Genomic DNA, 13,298 nt, shown 5'->3' with positions numbered 1-13,298 from the left:
GGAGAGATGGCTCAGCGGTTAAGAGCATTGCCTGCTCTTCCAAAGGTCCTGAGTTCAATTCCCAGCAACCACATGGTGGCTCACAACCATCTGTAATGAGGTCTGGTGCCCTCTCCTGGCCTGCAGGGATACACACAGACAGAACACTGTATATATACACAATAAATAAACAAATATTTAAAAAAAAAAAAAGGAATATAGTCCTAGCTTCCAGTCCAGTTTCTTTTTAATCAACTTCCCTTTTCCAATATCGCCAAAGAACAGAATGAACTATTTGAAAGTAACTATATGCTTCTCTAAGAAAATACTGACTAGCTAATGAATGACTCTAGCACAGGGAGAGGGCCTAGAGGCTCTGGAATGATAGACTTTTAAACCCACAGCAGTATCTGGGTACATGCTAAAGGAGAAAATCTGAAGTTAAGTACTGAGTACCAGGTCACATTTTCAAGTCAGTGATTTGTAAAAGAACTCAAACTATGAAATTTGGCTCAATATATCCTTCCTTTCCTTTTATCTTTGATTACACCTCAAAAGGAATAATTATTATCAGAACACCTCCAAAATATTTTATAAACATTGCTGATGGGGGAGTGTCATATATCAATCTGTTGATTTCATTGGTTAAGCAATAAAGAAACTGCTTGGCCCTCATAGGTTAAAACATACGTGGGAGGAGTAAACAGAACAGAATGCTGGGAGAAAGAAGCTGAGTCAGTGAGTCGCCATGATTCTCCCACTCCAGGCAGACGCAGGTTAAGATCATTCCTGGTAAGCCAGCTCGTGGGTTACACAGACTATTAGAAATGGGCTAGTCCAGGTGCGAGAGTTAGCCGAGAAAACACTAGATATAATGGGCCAACCAGTGTTTAAAAGAATACAGTTTCCGTGTAATTATTTCGGGTAAACCTAGCTGTGCGGGCGGCCGGGTGCCGGGGACACAGCCCCGCCGCTCCTATTTCAACACACTGCAATTGTGTTTCTTCAACATTAAGATAAATGTGTTTATGTGAGATATACATACCATAACGGAACTTTGCAATCCTCTTACCTTATAAAAATAAAATGGTTGCAAATCAAGAACTTCAATAATCCAAGGGAAAGTACGAGGTGAGCTATAGGCAAAGAGCACAATTTCCAAACAACAAGCCATCAAGGATCTATGAAATATATCTTGCTCTAAAAGAACCTTGGGGAAGAAAGAGATCAGAGTTTAGCATTTCTCAGTAATTTCAGCCCTGGTCTTTCTAGAGAAAACTATAAACTAGTAGTTGGGAGATTTGTATTCAAGACTCAATAAAAACTAATCTAGGCAGGTGGGGAGGGAGAACGGACTATAAAAAACAGACAAAATAATCTGTAAAAATGTTAAATTACCAGAGATAACAGGATAATGAGGATATCTAAATAGGATATATGTTATATACATATGTATGTATCACATATATAGTACATACACATATATTTCGTTCTCAAGCTGGTAAACTTTTCCAATTACATTTAATCTTGCTTACTGTAGATTTTGAATTTAAATGAGGTGCACATAAAAATCTTCATTGAAATGTTAACAAATAAAATAGGTAATATTCCCATTGAGAGAAAAACTTAGGATTGGCTTTCTTTTCTTTAATTATTAAAAATATGAAAATTTAATTTTTTTTTTAAATTTTTCGAGACAGGGTTTCTCCATAGCTTTTGGTTCCTGTCCTGGAACTAGCTCTTGTAGACCAGGCTGGCCTTGAACTCAAAGAGATCCACCTGTCTCTGCTCCCGAGTTCTGGGATTAAAGGCGTGCACCACCGCTGCCCAGCCCAAAATTTAATTATTTTGTCAGCATAAATGTTAATACTAAAATAGAAGGTACTAATACTAAAATAAAATAATGCAACTGCTACAAGTTCAGAGAAAAATATTTCACTGGGAAGTCAAAAACTTCTCTCACTACTGAATATAAGATGATCTAATACTGAGTATAAGATCTAACATGTTTTCAGGGTTATTATTTTCCCTTTTTGGTTTTTTGAGACAAGGTTTCTCTGTGTACCCCTGGCTATCATAGAACTTGCTCTGTAGACCAGGCTGGCTTTAAACTCATAGAGATTCACCTGCTTCTGGCTCCTGAGTTCTGGGATTAAAGGCATGCACCACCACAGTCTGGCTATGTTTTCAGTTCTTAAAAATAGTTATTTGGGGGTCAGAGGAGAGATGGCTCAGTGGGTAAAGTTGCCTGACAACCAAGCTTGACAACCTGAGTTTGAACCCTGGGCCCCATACAGTAAGAGTGAAACTGACACCTCAACTCCACATTCACACCATGTCATGTGCACACATACACACACACACACACACAAAACATATTTTTTAAAAATGGCTATTTGAGCCAGCACAGCAGTTCAGTGGGTGCAGGTACCTGCTATGCAAGTCTGACAACCTGAGTTTGATCTCTGAAGTCCACATAAAGTTGGAAGGAAAAAACTGAGTCCATAAAGTTTTCCTCTGACCTCCAAACTTGCACCATGAAATGCACATGTCTGTACATATATCATATACACAATATTTTTAAAATTTACATTCATTTATTTTACTTGAGCATGTGTTTGTGTGTATGCACACAACTGTACCCATTTGGAGGTATTTTATGTGTGCTTTGGGGACCAAACTAAGGTTGTCAGCTTTCACAGTAAGTGCTTTTTACCCACTGAATCATCTTACTGGACTCCAAAATTACTTTCTTAAAATCTGTCTGTTGTCCTTCTTTTATCAAAAATCAGCACAGATCAACAAAAGAATAAAAGAATGGGAACCCCATCTAGGATAAGTAATCTGTAACTACAAACCATAAGTCACAATAGACAAAACCAAGTGGAGAAAGGATGATAAATGACTCAGCAGCAGAAAGATATTCAAATATACCTGAGGGTCTGTTGACAGACACTTAAAAGGACTTGATATATGAAATCTGAAGGAACCAGCAACTGAAGGCATAGGCACAATGCAAAGTAGGAATAAGGCAAGGACTGACACAGAGTGGCAATTTGAAAGTCTGCAGAGTGTGGGAAGCTATACACAATCAGTATTTGAGGGGTCAAATGATAGAAAACTGTTCTCTAGAGAAAATGAACAAGACTCACAGGTACTTAAGAAGAGGTGAAAGTCTGTAAACTGGACAGTTTCCCTTCCTTGTCTTGCTCTATATCACCAACAACCAGGTAAGAGATTAGAACAGAAAACCACTGGACTTTACCCTCAGTTTATTACCTTTTTAATGCCTTATTCATTTGGATAATACATGTAAGTGGATAATCCAGAGTTACCCAGCGTTTGCAGAAAACTGATGGAGGAAGGTCATTGGTTAAATAAAGAAACTGCCTTGGCCCAGACAAGACAGAAAATTAGGTAGGCGGAGTAAACAGAACAGAATGCTGGGAGGAAGAGGAAGTGAGCTCAGACTCGATAGCTCTCATCGCCAGGGCAGAAGCGATAAAACTCTGACCCAGGATGGATGTAGGCTAGAATCTTCCCGGCAAGTGCACCTTGGTGCTACACACATTAATAGAAATGGGCTAAGCAGTGTTTATATGAATGCAGTTTGTGTGTTGTCATTTCAGGGCATAAGCTAGCCAGGCGGCTGGGAGCTGGCGGCAGGAACGCAGCCCGCAGCACCTTCAACAGAAAAGCTCCCCTTGAACTACAGAACAAAACACATAGAAACATTTGGGAGACATGTTGAGCAACAGAAGAAAACATCAAAGAAATGTAGTTAACCATAGAGAATAAAATTTTTTTTAATTTTTTTATTTTTTTTGGTTTCTCGAGACAGGGTTTTGCTGTGGCTTTGGAGCCTGTCCTGGAACTAGCTCTGTAGACCTGGAACTAGTCTGGAGCCTGGTCTACAAGAGCTAGTTCCAGGACAGGCTCCAAAACCACAGAGAAACCCTGTCTCGAAAAACAAAAAAAACAAACAAAAAAAAATTTAGGAGTATATGCTCAGTGGTAGAACACTTTCTTCATATGTACAGGGCTTTGAGTTCATGAGACAGAGCATTGTAAAATTATCAAACAAAACAAACATAATGAACCATAAGACATAAGTTTAGACGAAATGGGTAGCTCTGTAGGAATGCCCAGTGAATGATGTAAAACTCATAAAAGGGCACATTAGGAGTGTAGTGTTGTAGCCCAACTGACAGAAGCAAGCAGAAAATCAGGAAGGAAAGAAACTCAGCAATGTCATGGACAATAACAGAAATAACAGAGCATTCCACACAACAGCAGAATACACATTTTCTACAGAACATTTACCAAGATAAACTCTGTCTGAGGCTACAAACATAGTATCAATGAATTAAAAGAGGCAGGTTCATACGATGTGCTATAAAACTGTAAGAAGGCTAAACAGTGGCTGAGTGTAGCATGCTACAGAGGAAGCATGAAGGCCTTTCTAACAGAGAGTTCTATGTGATAGATACCATTGTCTGTGGTTTTGCTTTCTAAGGTTTCTTTCATTTGCCCAAGGTCAGTCTTGATTCAAAAATCTTAAATGGAAAATCACAGATAATAATTCTTAAGTTTTAAATTGTGTGCTATCCTGAGCAGTATAATAAAACACCATACTGCCTCACTTTATCTTGCTGTGGATGTTAATCATCACTTTGTCGGGGGCTGGAGAGGTGGCTCAGTGGTTAAGAGCATTGCCTGCTCTTCCAAAGGTCCTGAGTTCAATTCCCGGCAACCACATGGTGGCTCACAACCATCTGTAATGAGGTCTGGTGACCTCTTCTGGCCTGCAGACATACACACAGACAGAATATTGTATACATAATAAATAAATAAATAAATATTTAAAAAAAATCATCACTTTGTCTAATATATGCACACTGTATAAACTATCTGTTTATCAGTCATTTAGTCGTAGTGATCATGATGTGTATCTCGGTGCTTATGTTTACAAAACCCTAATTTTACTTAATAATGACCTTAAAGTACAAGAGTAGAGACCATAGCAATTTGAGTATGATAAGAATAACCACAAAGTGCTTTGCCTAGGTGAAAGAATAAAAGTAACATAAGGTACTTGAGAGAGAGACAGACAGATAATAGTCACATAACTTTCATTATAACACCTTGTTTTACCTATTATTAGTAACAATTATTAGGTTACTCTCTCACTGTGTTTATATAAATTAAACTTTATCATCCAGGCATGCAGACACACCTATCATCCCAACATATGGGAAGCAGAGCAGAAAGATTGTAGCCAAACAAAACAAAAGTAGGCTGGTGAGAAGACTTGGCATCAAGGGTTCTTTTCACGAAACTTGAAGACATGAGTTCAATCTCTGGGATATACCAAGATGGAAGGAGAAAACCTAAAACTGCCTTATAACCTCCATATATATGCTACAACATGTATGCATATGTGGGTAAATATATGCTTAATAAATGATAATTACTTCAAAACCCAAAAAGCAAGCAAAAAAATTATCACCATATATATAATATCCAATATTACATACACACACTATATATGTGTATCCATGTGTATGTGCATGTGTGTGTATATATATCTAATAGATATATCAGATATATCTATTCTGAGATATATAAATATAATATTAGGAGCTATCTGAAAACTCCTTCCTCCCAAAAGGAGGACGACTGTCTTTTATTTTTTGTGGTTACATAACCCACACATGATACACCTGAAGAAGGGTAGGCACAGTATTTCACTATCAGTTTCTTGGTTTTGATACCATGCTACTTAAACTGTAATCCCTGTATGAAAATTATCTATTACTTTTGCAACTTTCTAAGAATTTATAACTACTTCAAAATAAAAGTAAAAATTTTACTTCTTCCTCAGGAGTTCCATTAATATGTCAGTCTAATTCATAAGAGACAAATGTATGAAATTCTAGAAAAAGAACCAATACTAAAGAAATAAGATAAAAATTTCAGGATGAAAACTGAAGAATTGTTTTGTAATAGTTACACAGCATCCGTACATATCTACCTGTTTCTACTGGGACAAGAAATTCTCAAGAGCGGTGGCTGTAGAGGGAACAGAGGAAAAGAGGCGAAAACTGAACCATTTTATGATAGGTTTAACTTTGTAGAAATTTTCTTTTAGGGGTTAGAGAGATGGATCAGATAAAAGCACTTGATGCCAAGCCTAACAACCTGAGTTTGATCCACAGGACCTATATGGCAGAGAGAGAGCATGCTGACTCATGCAAGCTATAGTTAGAGACATGTCACTACCCCCACCCCACCCCGAAACTAAATACAAACCTAAGTACATAGTAAATGTATAGAACAAAACAGAAAGAAAACACTCTTAAAATACCTTGAAGTGATTAGATTTGGTCAAACGTTCAAAGGAAACTTTTTTTTTAAAAAAAAAGATAAACAAATACTATTTTACAATTTAAGAAACTTTGAGTTATGAACAAATAAATAATTGTTAACTCAATATTTTGAGGTCAGAGTGCTTATCAACAGTAACTTGGAATGGAGAACATAGAAAGATCACTTATAGGAAAAGAACACTGATGGTATACCAAAGATGATGTTTTCGTATTTCACCTTTGTACCTCAAGATGTATGGTGTGGCCGGGCGGTGGTGGCGCACGCCTTTAATCCCAGCACTCGGGAGGCAGAGGCAGGCGGATCTCTGTGAGTTCGAGACCAGCCTGGTCTACAAGAGCTAGTTCCAGGACAGGCTCCAAAACCACAGAGAAACCCTGTCTCGAAAAACCAAAAAAAAAAAAAAAAAAGATGTATGGTGTGTCAAAATCAGCAGTAGAAATTAAAAATAAAACCATCTTGTTCAAGTCTATCATAAACTGCTGATTCCCCATAATGGCCTACAGAGCCTGTAGAAACACTGCTTCCGACAACAAACCTCCCATGGTGAGCATGCAGGCTGCAATGCTGTGTGCAGGTACCATGTTGACACTGAGGGCAGCACTGGGCTAGCAAGCGATGGCACTGCTCCAGGGCCTCTAGGGGGTGCTGAGGGCACTTGGGCACTTGCGGGCAGAGATGTTTGAGGGCATGGGTCCACATAGGCTTGCTGCTCAACTTTGTTGGTATTCCTAAAGATTTTTCACTCAACTTGGGTAATTATCCAAAAAACCTCTGAGTTCATATCCTCGATTTTCTACAGAACTTAACCCAGACTTAAAGCTAAACACCCAGACGTGAAACTTTCAGAACTGGTTAGACAAACTGGCCCTGTGGAGGGAACTACTGTATTAAGATGAAAAGAAAAAAAAAAAGAGTATATTAAGCTAATTTTAAGGCAGAATGGAGTTAGCTGTGAGAAGTTTAAATAACAGTTAACTCCAAGTCAGTTGATGTCTTCTTAGAAAGAAATCAGGCAAAAACATTTTAAAAAGAAAGCATTATTAAAAAGGAGAGAATTAATTTTGCTTGGAAAACCAAAAAGACCTCAATCAGCAGATTTACTATGTGAAAACTTCCCAGAGGCCAAAGATGAACCCGCTCAGGGAAAATTGAGGACTATACACAGGCTTGGAAAAGCCTGCTTAGTGCACAAAAACAGGCATAGATTCAGCTTGCTGAAGATGACAGAATTCATTATGATAATGAAATGACGTCTTGGGAAGAGCAAATGGCTAGAGTTGGACAAAGAGATCTCATCAGTCATAGTGTGAAGCTATCAAGTGATATCACTGAGAATTAAGAACGAAGACAGGGTTGTCTTTGTGATTAGGCACAGGAAACCAATACGTCTCAATGCCTCAAGTTGTCGTCAAATCAGAAAGCATAAAGTTGGTTAACATTTAATATTAAATTCCTTTCTCTGTAGCTCATGAACTTCTGCTAGTTGAATACATTTCTATGATATTCTCAAGCCCTGACAGACAGTGGGAATTTCCATCTTTTGCTTACAAACTGGAGAGGACACTGTCCATGCAGATGTGATGGTGATCATTCTGCCCATGATGGAGGCAGACAGTGTGAGAGGCTTTTATGCTGATGACAGTTACTGTGGGTGTGTGAAGCTTTTATACCCATGACAGTTATGTGTGAGTGTGCACCCTTGTGTTCTGGGGCCAGAACCGTTTTCACAGCTGTCGCAGAGCTGTGACATCACTGATTTTTCCACACTCTTTAGAAGTCTAGTTCCTAGGCATAAGTCAAGTGTAGAGTTGATGGTTGTACACAAGTGACTGTTGGCATCATGACAGCTTTTCTTAGTAGGAAGAAAGAGATTTGTACACCTTTCTCATTATCTTTTTCCTAAAGCAAAAACTAAGAATTATGTACCAAATCTGTGCATATTGTCTATATTACATAGAATAAAAATTCTAATTTGCTTCAAAAGAAAAAAAAAAACAAACTATTACTTCCCTGGTAGGGCTCTGAGGCCTTGCTGTTGACTAGAGGGTAGATTTACTTACTGACATGTCCATTCCATGAAGTCTTCGTGTTTCCTGGACCATTATAGTCTCTAATATTTTATAATACAAAATTTCTGCCAGTTTTAGTCTGTTTACAGCAAAGTCTATGGGAAGTAAAGGAAAGCACATGCTATTGAAACTGTGATGACGACTAAAGAGAAAAACTTAAATTGCTACTTTAACTGTAAAGGAAAGAGTTCTACTATGGGGGGCATTCTCCAAACTTAATACTGTGCACTTTTAAATGTCTCTTCTTACCTATGTGAGATCCTGGCTGTTTATCTGTGGACTGAGTATAGTGTTGGCAGAAAGTCTCTCCTATTCCTTTCACTATTCTCGTAATGTTTTCCATAGGATTCCGCATACAAGATCTATAAAATACAAGAGGAGTCCACTTACTAGGAAAAAGCACAGATTACCAACATTGCTCAAAACTGGGATGTAGCTCAGTGCTAAGACTGTTTGCCTAGCACACCCAAGACCATTGTGAACACACACGCACGCACACACACATACAGAGTCTGGTGAGCTTAGCACTGGGATACAAAATCATGAAGACCGTGAGTTCAAGATCAGCCTGGGTTACCCAGCTAAAGAACAAACAAAACTAAAAACCTAAAAACTAATAGTTTTTAGTGGGTACTATTATCAGTTGTGAGCCTATAAATTTAAATAAAGCTTTATATATATAAAGCAAGTAATACACAAAGATATGTAGTCCCAATAAATTTCTATAATAAAATAAAAGTAGTAAAATTTCATATATAAAAAATTACATATAAATTTTTAAAGTTTGATTCCCTTATATATGTTACATAAATGCAAGTAGAGATATGTCTTTGTGGCTGGCTTGTTTTATTTAGTATATTCAAGGCCAAGATGCTATGGTATACGACTGACCTTCCTTCCTTTTAGAGGCTAAATGATACCTTATTCTATGTCTACAAATACTGTTTTCTTTGATTTGTTCACCTATAGGCATTTTGCTTCCAGAATTTGATGACTGTGAATAATGTTGCAGAGAATACAATATATAAACATCCCTTATATCCCTCTAAATCCTATTTTCAGCACATGAGAAGCAGAGGCAGGCAGATCTGTGCGAGTTTCAGGCCAGCCAGGGCTGTATAGTGATACCCTGTCTCAGTAACAACAGCAAAAACCATGTAACAACAAAAGATCCTGTTTTCAATGCTTTGAATACATTTTCCAGAAATGGTATTAACCAAGTCATATGATAATCAACTTTTATTCTTTTTTGAGGGGGTTGATTTTTTGAGATGGGGTTTCTCTGTCTAACAGTTCTGGCTATCCTGGAACTTGCTTTATAGACCAGGCTGGCCTTGAACTCACAGAGATCTGCCTGTCTCTGCCCCACAAGTGCTGGGATTAGGGGCATGCACCATCAACACTGTCTGGCCAACTTTTATTCCTTATAAATATTACTGTGCAATGGTCTACATGTGGACATCTGAGGACAACTTGGAGACTTGGCTCTCTTTCCACCATGGGTGCCAGGCATCAAATTCAGGCTGTTAGGACTGTACAACAAACACTTTTACCCACCTCACCAGCCTAATTTTTACTATTCTGAGGAAACACTGTATCAGTTTCCACTATGATTGCTCCTTTTTTCAATCCTCAAAAATAATGTCTAAGGATCCTAATTTCTTCCTGTTCTTACTAACACTAATGATTCTTATAGCACGAATAATAAAAACCCAGAGACAGATATTGGAGTTCAAGCCAAAAATGAGAAAAGCAAAGCAGCCTGTCACTAGCTCTTACCTCTACCTCAGACTGAAATGGGCAATCCTGTCTCCACGAATCCTCAGATTGAGACTGAGCATGAGACCTGTCTCCTCCCATTTTATATTCCTCTCTAGTGCTGGGATTAAAGGAGTCACCACCACTACCCAGTCTCTATGACTAACTAGTGTGGCTGCTGGGATTAAAGATGTGTGCCACCACTGCCTGGACTGTATGGCTGACCAGTGTGGTTGCTTTGAATTCTGATCTTCAGGCAAGTTGTATTTATCAAAACAAATACTACACCACTATAGATTCTATCTTTTGATTTGGGGGATAGAGTGAAAGATTTGGCAATCTTGATGGACAGAAGTGACTGCTCACTGTGAGTTATTTGCACTTCTTTAGTTAGTAATGCTCAGTACTCTTTCATATTTGCTATGTGTCTCTCTGGAAAAACAATGTAGTGCTTTAAACATTTAAAAACTTATAAATTTATTAATTTTGTATGGATGAAGGGGGATATAGGTCATGGCACATGTGTGTAGGTCAGAAGGAACCCTGAGGGAGTTGGTTCTATACACTATGTAAGTCTTGGGGACTAAACTTACCAGGTACTTGCTGAGCTGCTTTACTACCCTGCTTAAGCATTTTTAATTATGTTATTTTGCTGGGTATGGTAGTGCACATTTGGTGTCTGCTTGTGCACCAAACGCATGCAGGGCCCACAGAGGCCAAAGAGGGTCTCAGTCTGATGAAGGTGCTGGGAATCAAACCCGGGATTTCTGCAAAAGCAACAAGTGCTACTGACTGCTGACCCATCTCTCTGTCCCAGGAGTATTCATTATTCTGTATTCTATTTGTTTTGTGTAAATGTAGGAGAGGGCACTTGTGTATCACAGGACACATGTGGAGGGCAGAAGACATCCAGGAGTCAGCTCTCTCCTCCCACCATGTGGGTCCTGGACATCAGGTCATCAAGTTTGGTTTAGCAGTAAAAAATAAAAGATATGAATTAGTCCTTCTGAGCCCTGAGTTAATTTTTAATATTGTATAATGTCTTCATTCTTCTGCATAGGAATATTTTGTTTTACCAACATCTTTCTATTTGTAACCCATTGCATGGTCTTGGCACCACTATCAAAGACTACTTGACCACATATACGTGTGTGTGTGTGTGTGTGTGTGTGTGTGTGTGTGTATGAGAGTTTATTTCTCTCCATTTTGTTTCTCCGGTTTATATATGTCTGGCTGAATATCATGCTATTTTGATTATTCAAACTTTGTACTATTTTTAAATAAAGTGTGAGGCCTTCATCTTTATTCTTTTTTTTTTTCAAGTTTCTTTTGGTTATCTGGGGTCCTCTGAGGTTAGACATAAATTTTAATTTTTTTTCCTCCTCCTCTTCTTCCTTCTTTTTTAAAGTTGGTCTTAATTTCAGTATGTAGCCAAAGAGGATGACACTGAACCCCTACCTACCTGCCTCCACCTCCTAAGTGCTGGGATTACAGCACCACTCCCAGCTCCTCCCTCCCTTTTCCATTGAGATATTTTATTTAAGTGTATATTTCACATTCCTAAAGAGTTAATCCCAGGATTTTCATTTCCGCGTCCTTATATCCTGCATTTTCAAGGTTGCCCACGCTAGGCCCTATCATGCCTGCTGACCTTGTTGTCAACACAGTGAAGTCAAATTGATGGGAAGGAGCAGATCATCCGTTATTGCTCTAGGGCTCTGAGCTACACAGCGCACCTCACATCACACCTCAGGCAGTCACTCTATACTTACTCTTTCTGTGAGGTTTAGTATAATTTTACCATTTCTGTGATCATCAATGATTACAAAATATACCTTCAGCACCAGTAAAAACTGACAACTTTGGAGCATTATTTTCTCCCCTTTTCTAGTGTCTATGTACACCTATGCACTTGTGTGAGGGCATCAGAGGTCAATCTTGGACACCAATCCTCAGGAGCTGACCACTTACTTTGTTTCAGATAGGTTCTCTCACTAGCCTGGGTTCTCAGATGTGGCTAGGTTGGCTAGCCAGTGAGCCTCAAGGATCCTCTGCTTCTGCCTCCTTGGTGCTCTGATTTACAAAGGGAAGTCACCACTTTCAACTTCTTTATATGGGTTCTGGGGATCAAACTTAGGGCCTCAGCACTTTACCAACTGAGTTACCTCCCCAGCCCCTGTAAGTTAACTTTTAAAATTGTTCAGGGCTCACATAACGAGCAAGAGCTCTCCTTCCTCATCAATCATCAAAAAAAAGAGAAGTACTGAGGTGCAGGGTCAGGTGCAGCCTAAGTTATTTGAGAGGACTAATTCTCAGAAGACAGCAACAGTAGCCTGGGACTAGAGATGCTGTCAACTCTATCCCTACTTCTGCTTGCTTATTTTTGAGATAAGGTCTCACATAACCTAGCCTGGCCTTGAACTCATGATTACTATGCCTCAAGGAAAGAGCCAAGTGTAGAATACCAATTCATACAATTACAACTTTATTAAACATATCCCTTTCCCAGCACCACTTCTTGGGGATGGCCATATGAGAATCATCTACTTCTTTTCCTGCCCACTGATTGGGAAGTCTATAACATGAAGTTAGCTCTCTGTCCAAAAAGGCAGCTGCTGATCATTACTTTTCTGATTCTCATTACTCTCTCATTTCATTAGGAATCAGGAAAGAATGGTCTCTGATTTGGCTTCATTTTTATGAAGAAATACATATCTTAAAAAACAATTCCATAAAATTATATACTCTCCCTAGTGGGAAAGCAGTCTCACCTTAAATAGCCACTCAAGTTGAACTCATTTAAAGTGAACTTGGGGACCAGTGAAATGGCTTAGTGGGTAAGGGCACTTGCCGCTAAGCCTAACAACCTGAATTTAATATCCATAATCCGAATGGTGGAAGGAGAGAACTGACTCCCACAAATTGTTCTCTGGATTCTACAACCATGCCATGGTATTCTTAACCCTACACCCATGAATATATAAATGAATGCAAAAACATTAAAATTTTTTTTAAAGTCAACTAAAAAGAAAAAACACAAATAACTCAAATACTTACAGGAGTGGAAGGTCAACACTCAACAAACTTCAAATACACTTGAAA

At 38.6% G+C, this 13,298-nt stretch overlaps 1 protein-coding gene across 1 annotated transcript in view; it reads right to left on the bottom strand.

Moving 5' to 3' along the window:
- Positions 1–13,298, bottom strand: part of Rbl1 (RB transcriptional corepressor like 1) — a 60,897-nt gene that overhangs the window by 31,677 nt on the left and 15,922 nt on the right. The window contains exons 10-12 of the mRNA XM_041670413.1: positions 8,688–8,800; positions 8,430–8,533; positions 1,052–1,189 (exon numbers count right to left, since the gene is read on the bottom strand). Coding sequence (XP_041526347.1) covers positions 1,052–1,189; positions 8,430–8,533; positions 8,688–8,800 — 355 coding nt within the window. The remainder of the gene's footprint in view (positions 1–1,051; positions 1,190–8,429; positions 8,534–8,687; positions 8,801–13,298) is intronic.

Source organism: Microtus oregoni, unplaced genomic scaffold, assembly GCF_018167655.1.
Source record: "Microtus oregoni isolate MIOR12 unplaced genomic scaffold, Mior012 000020F_ref0000438, whole genome shotgun sequence".
NCBI lineage: Eukaryota > Metazoa > Chordata > Mammalia > Rodentia > Cricetidae > Microtus > Microtus oregoni.
The sequence above is the reverse complement of the archived record's forward strand: the minus strand, read 5'-3'. Positions and strand labels throughout refer to the sequence as shown.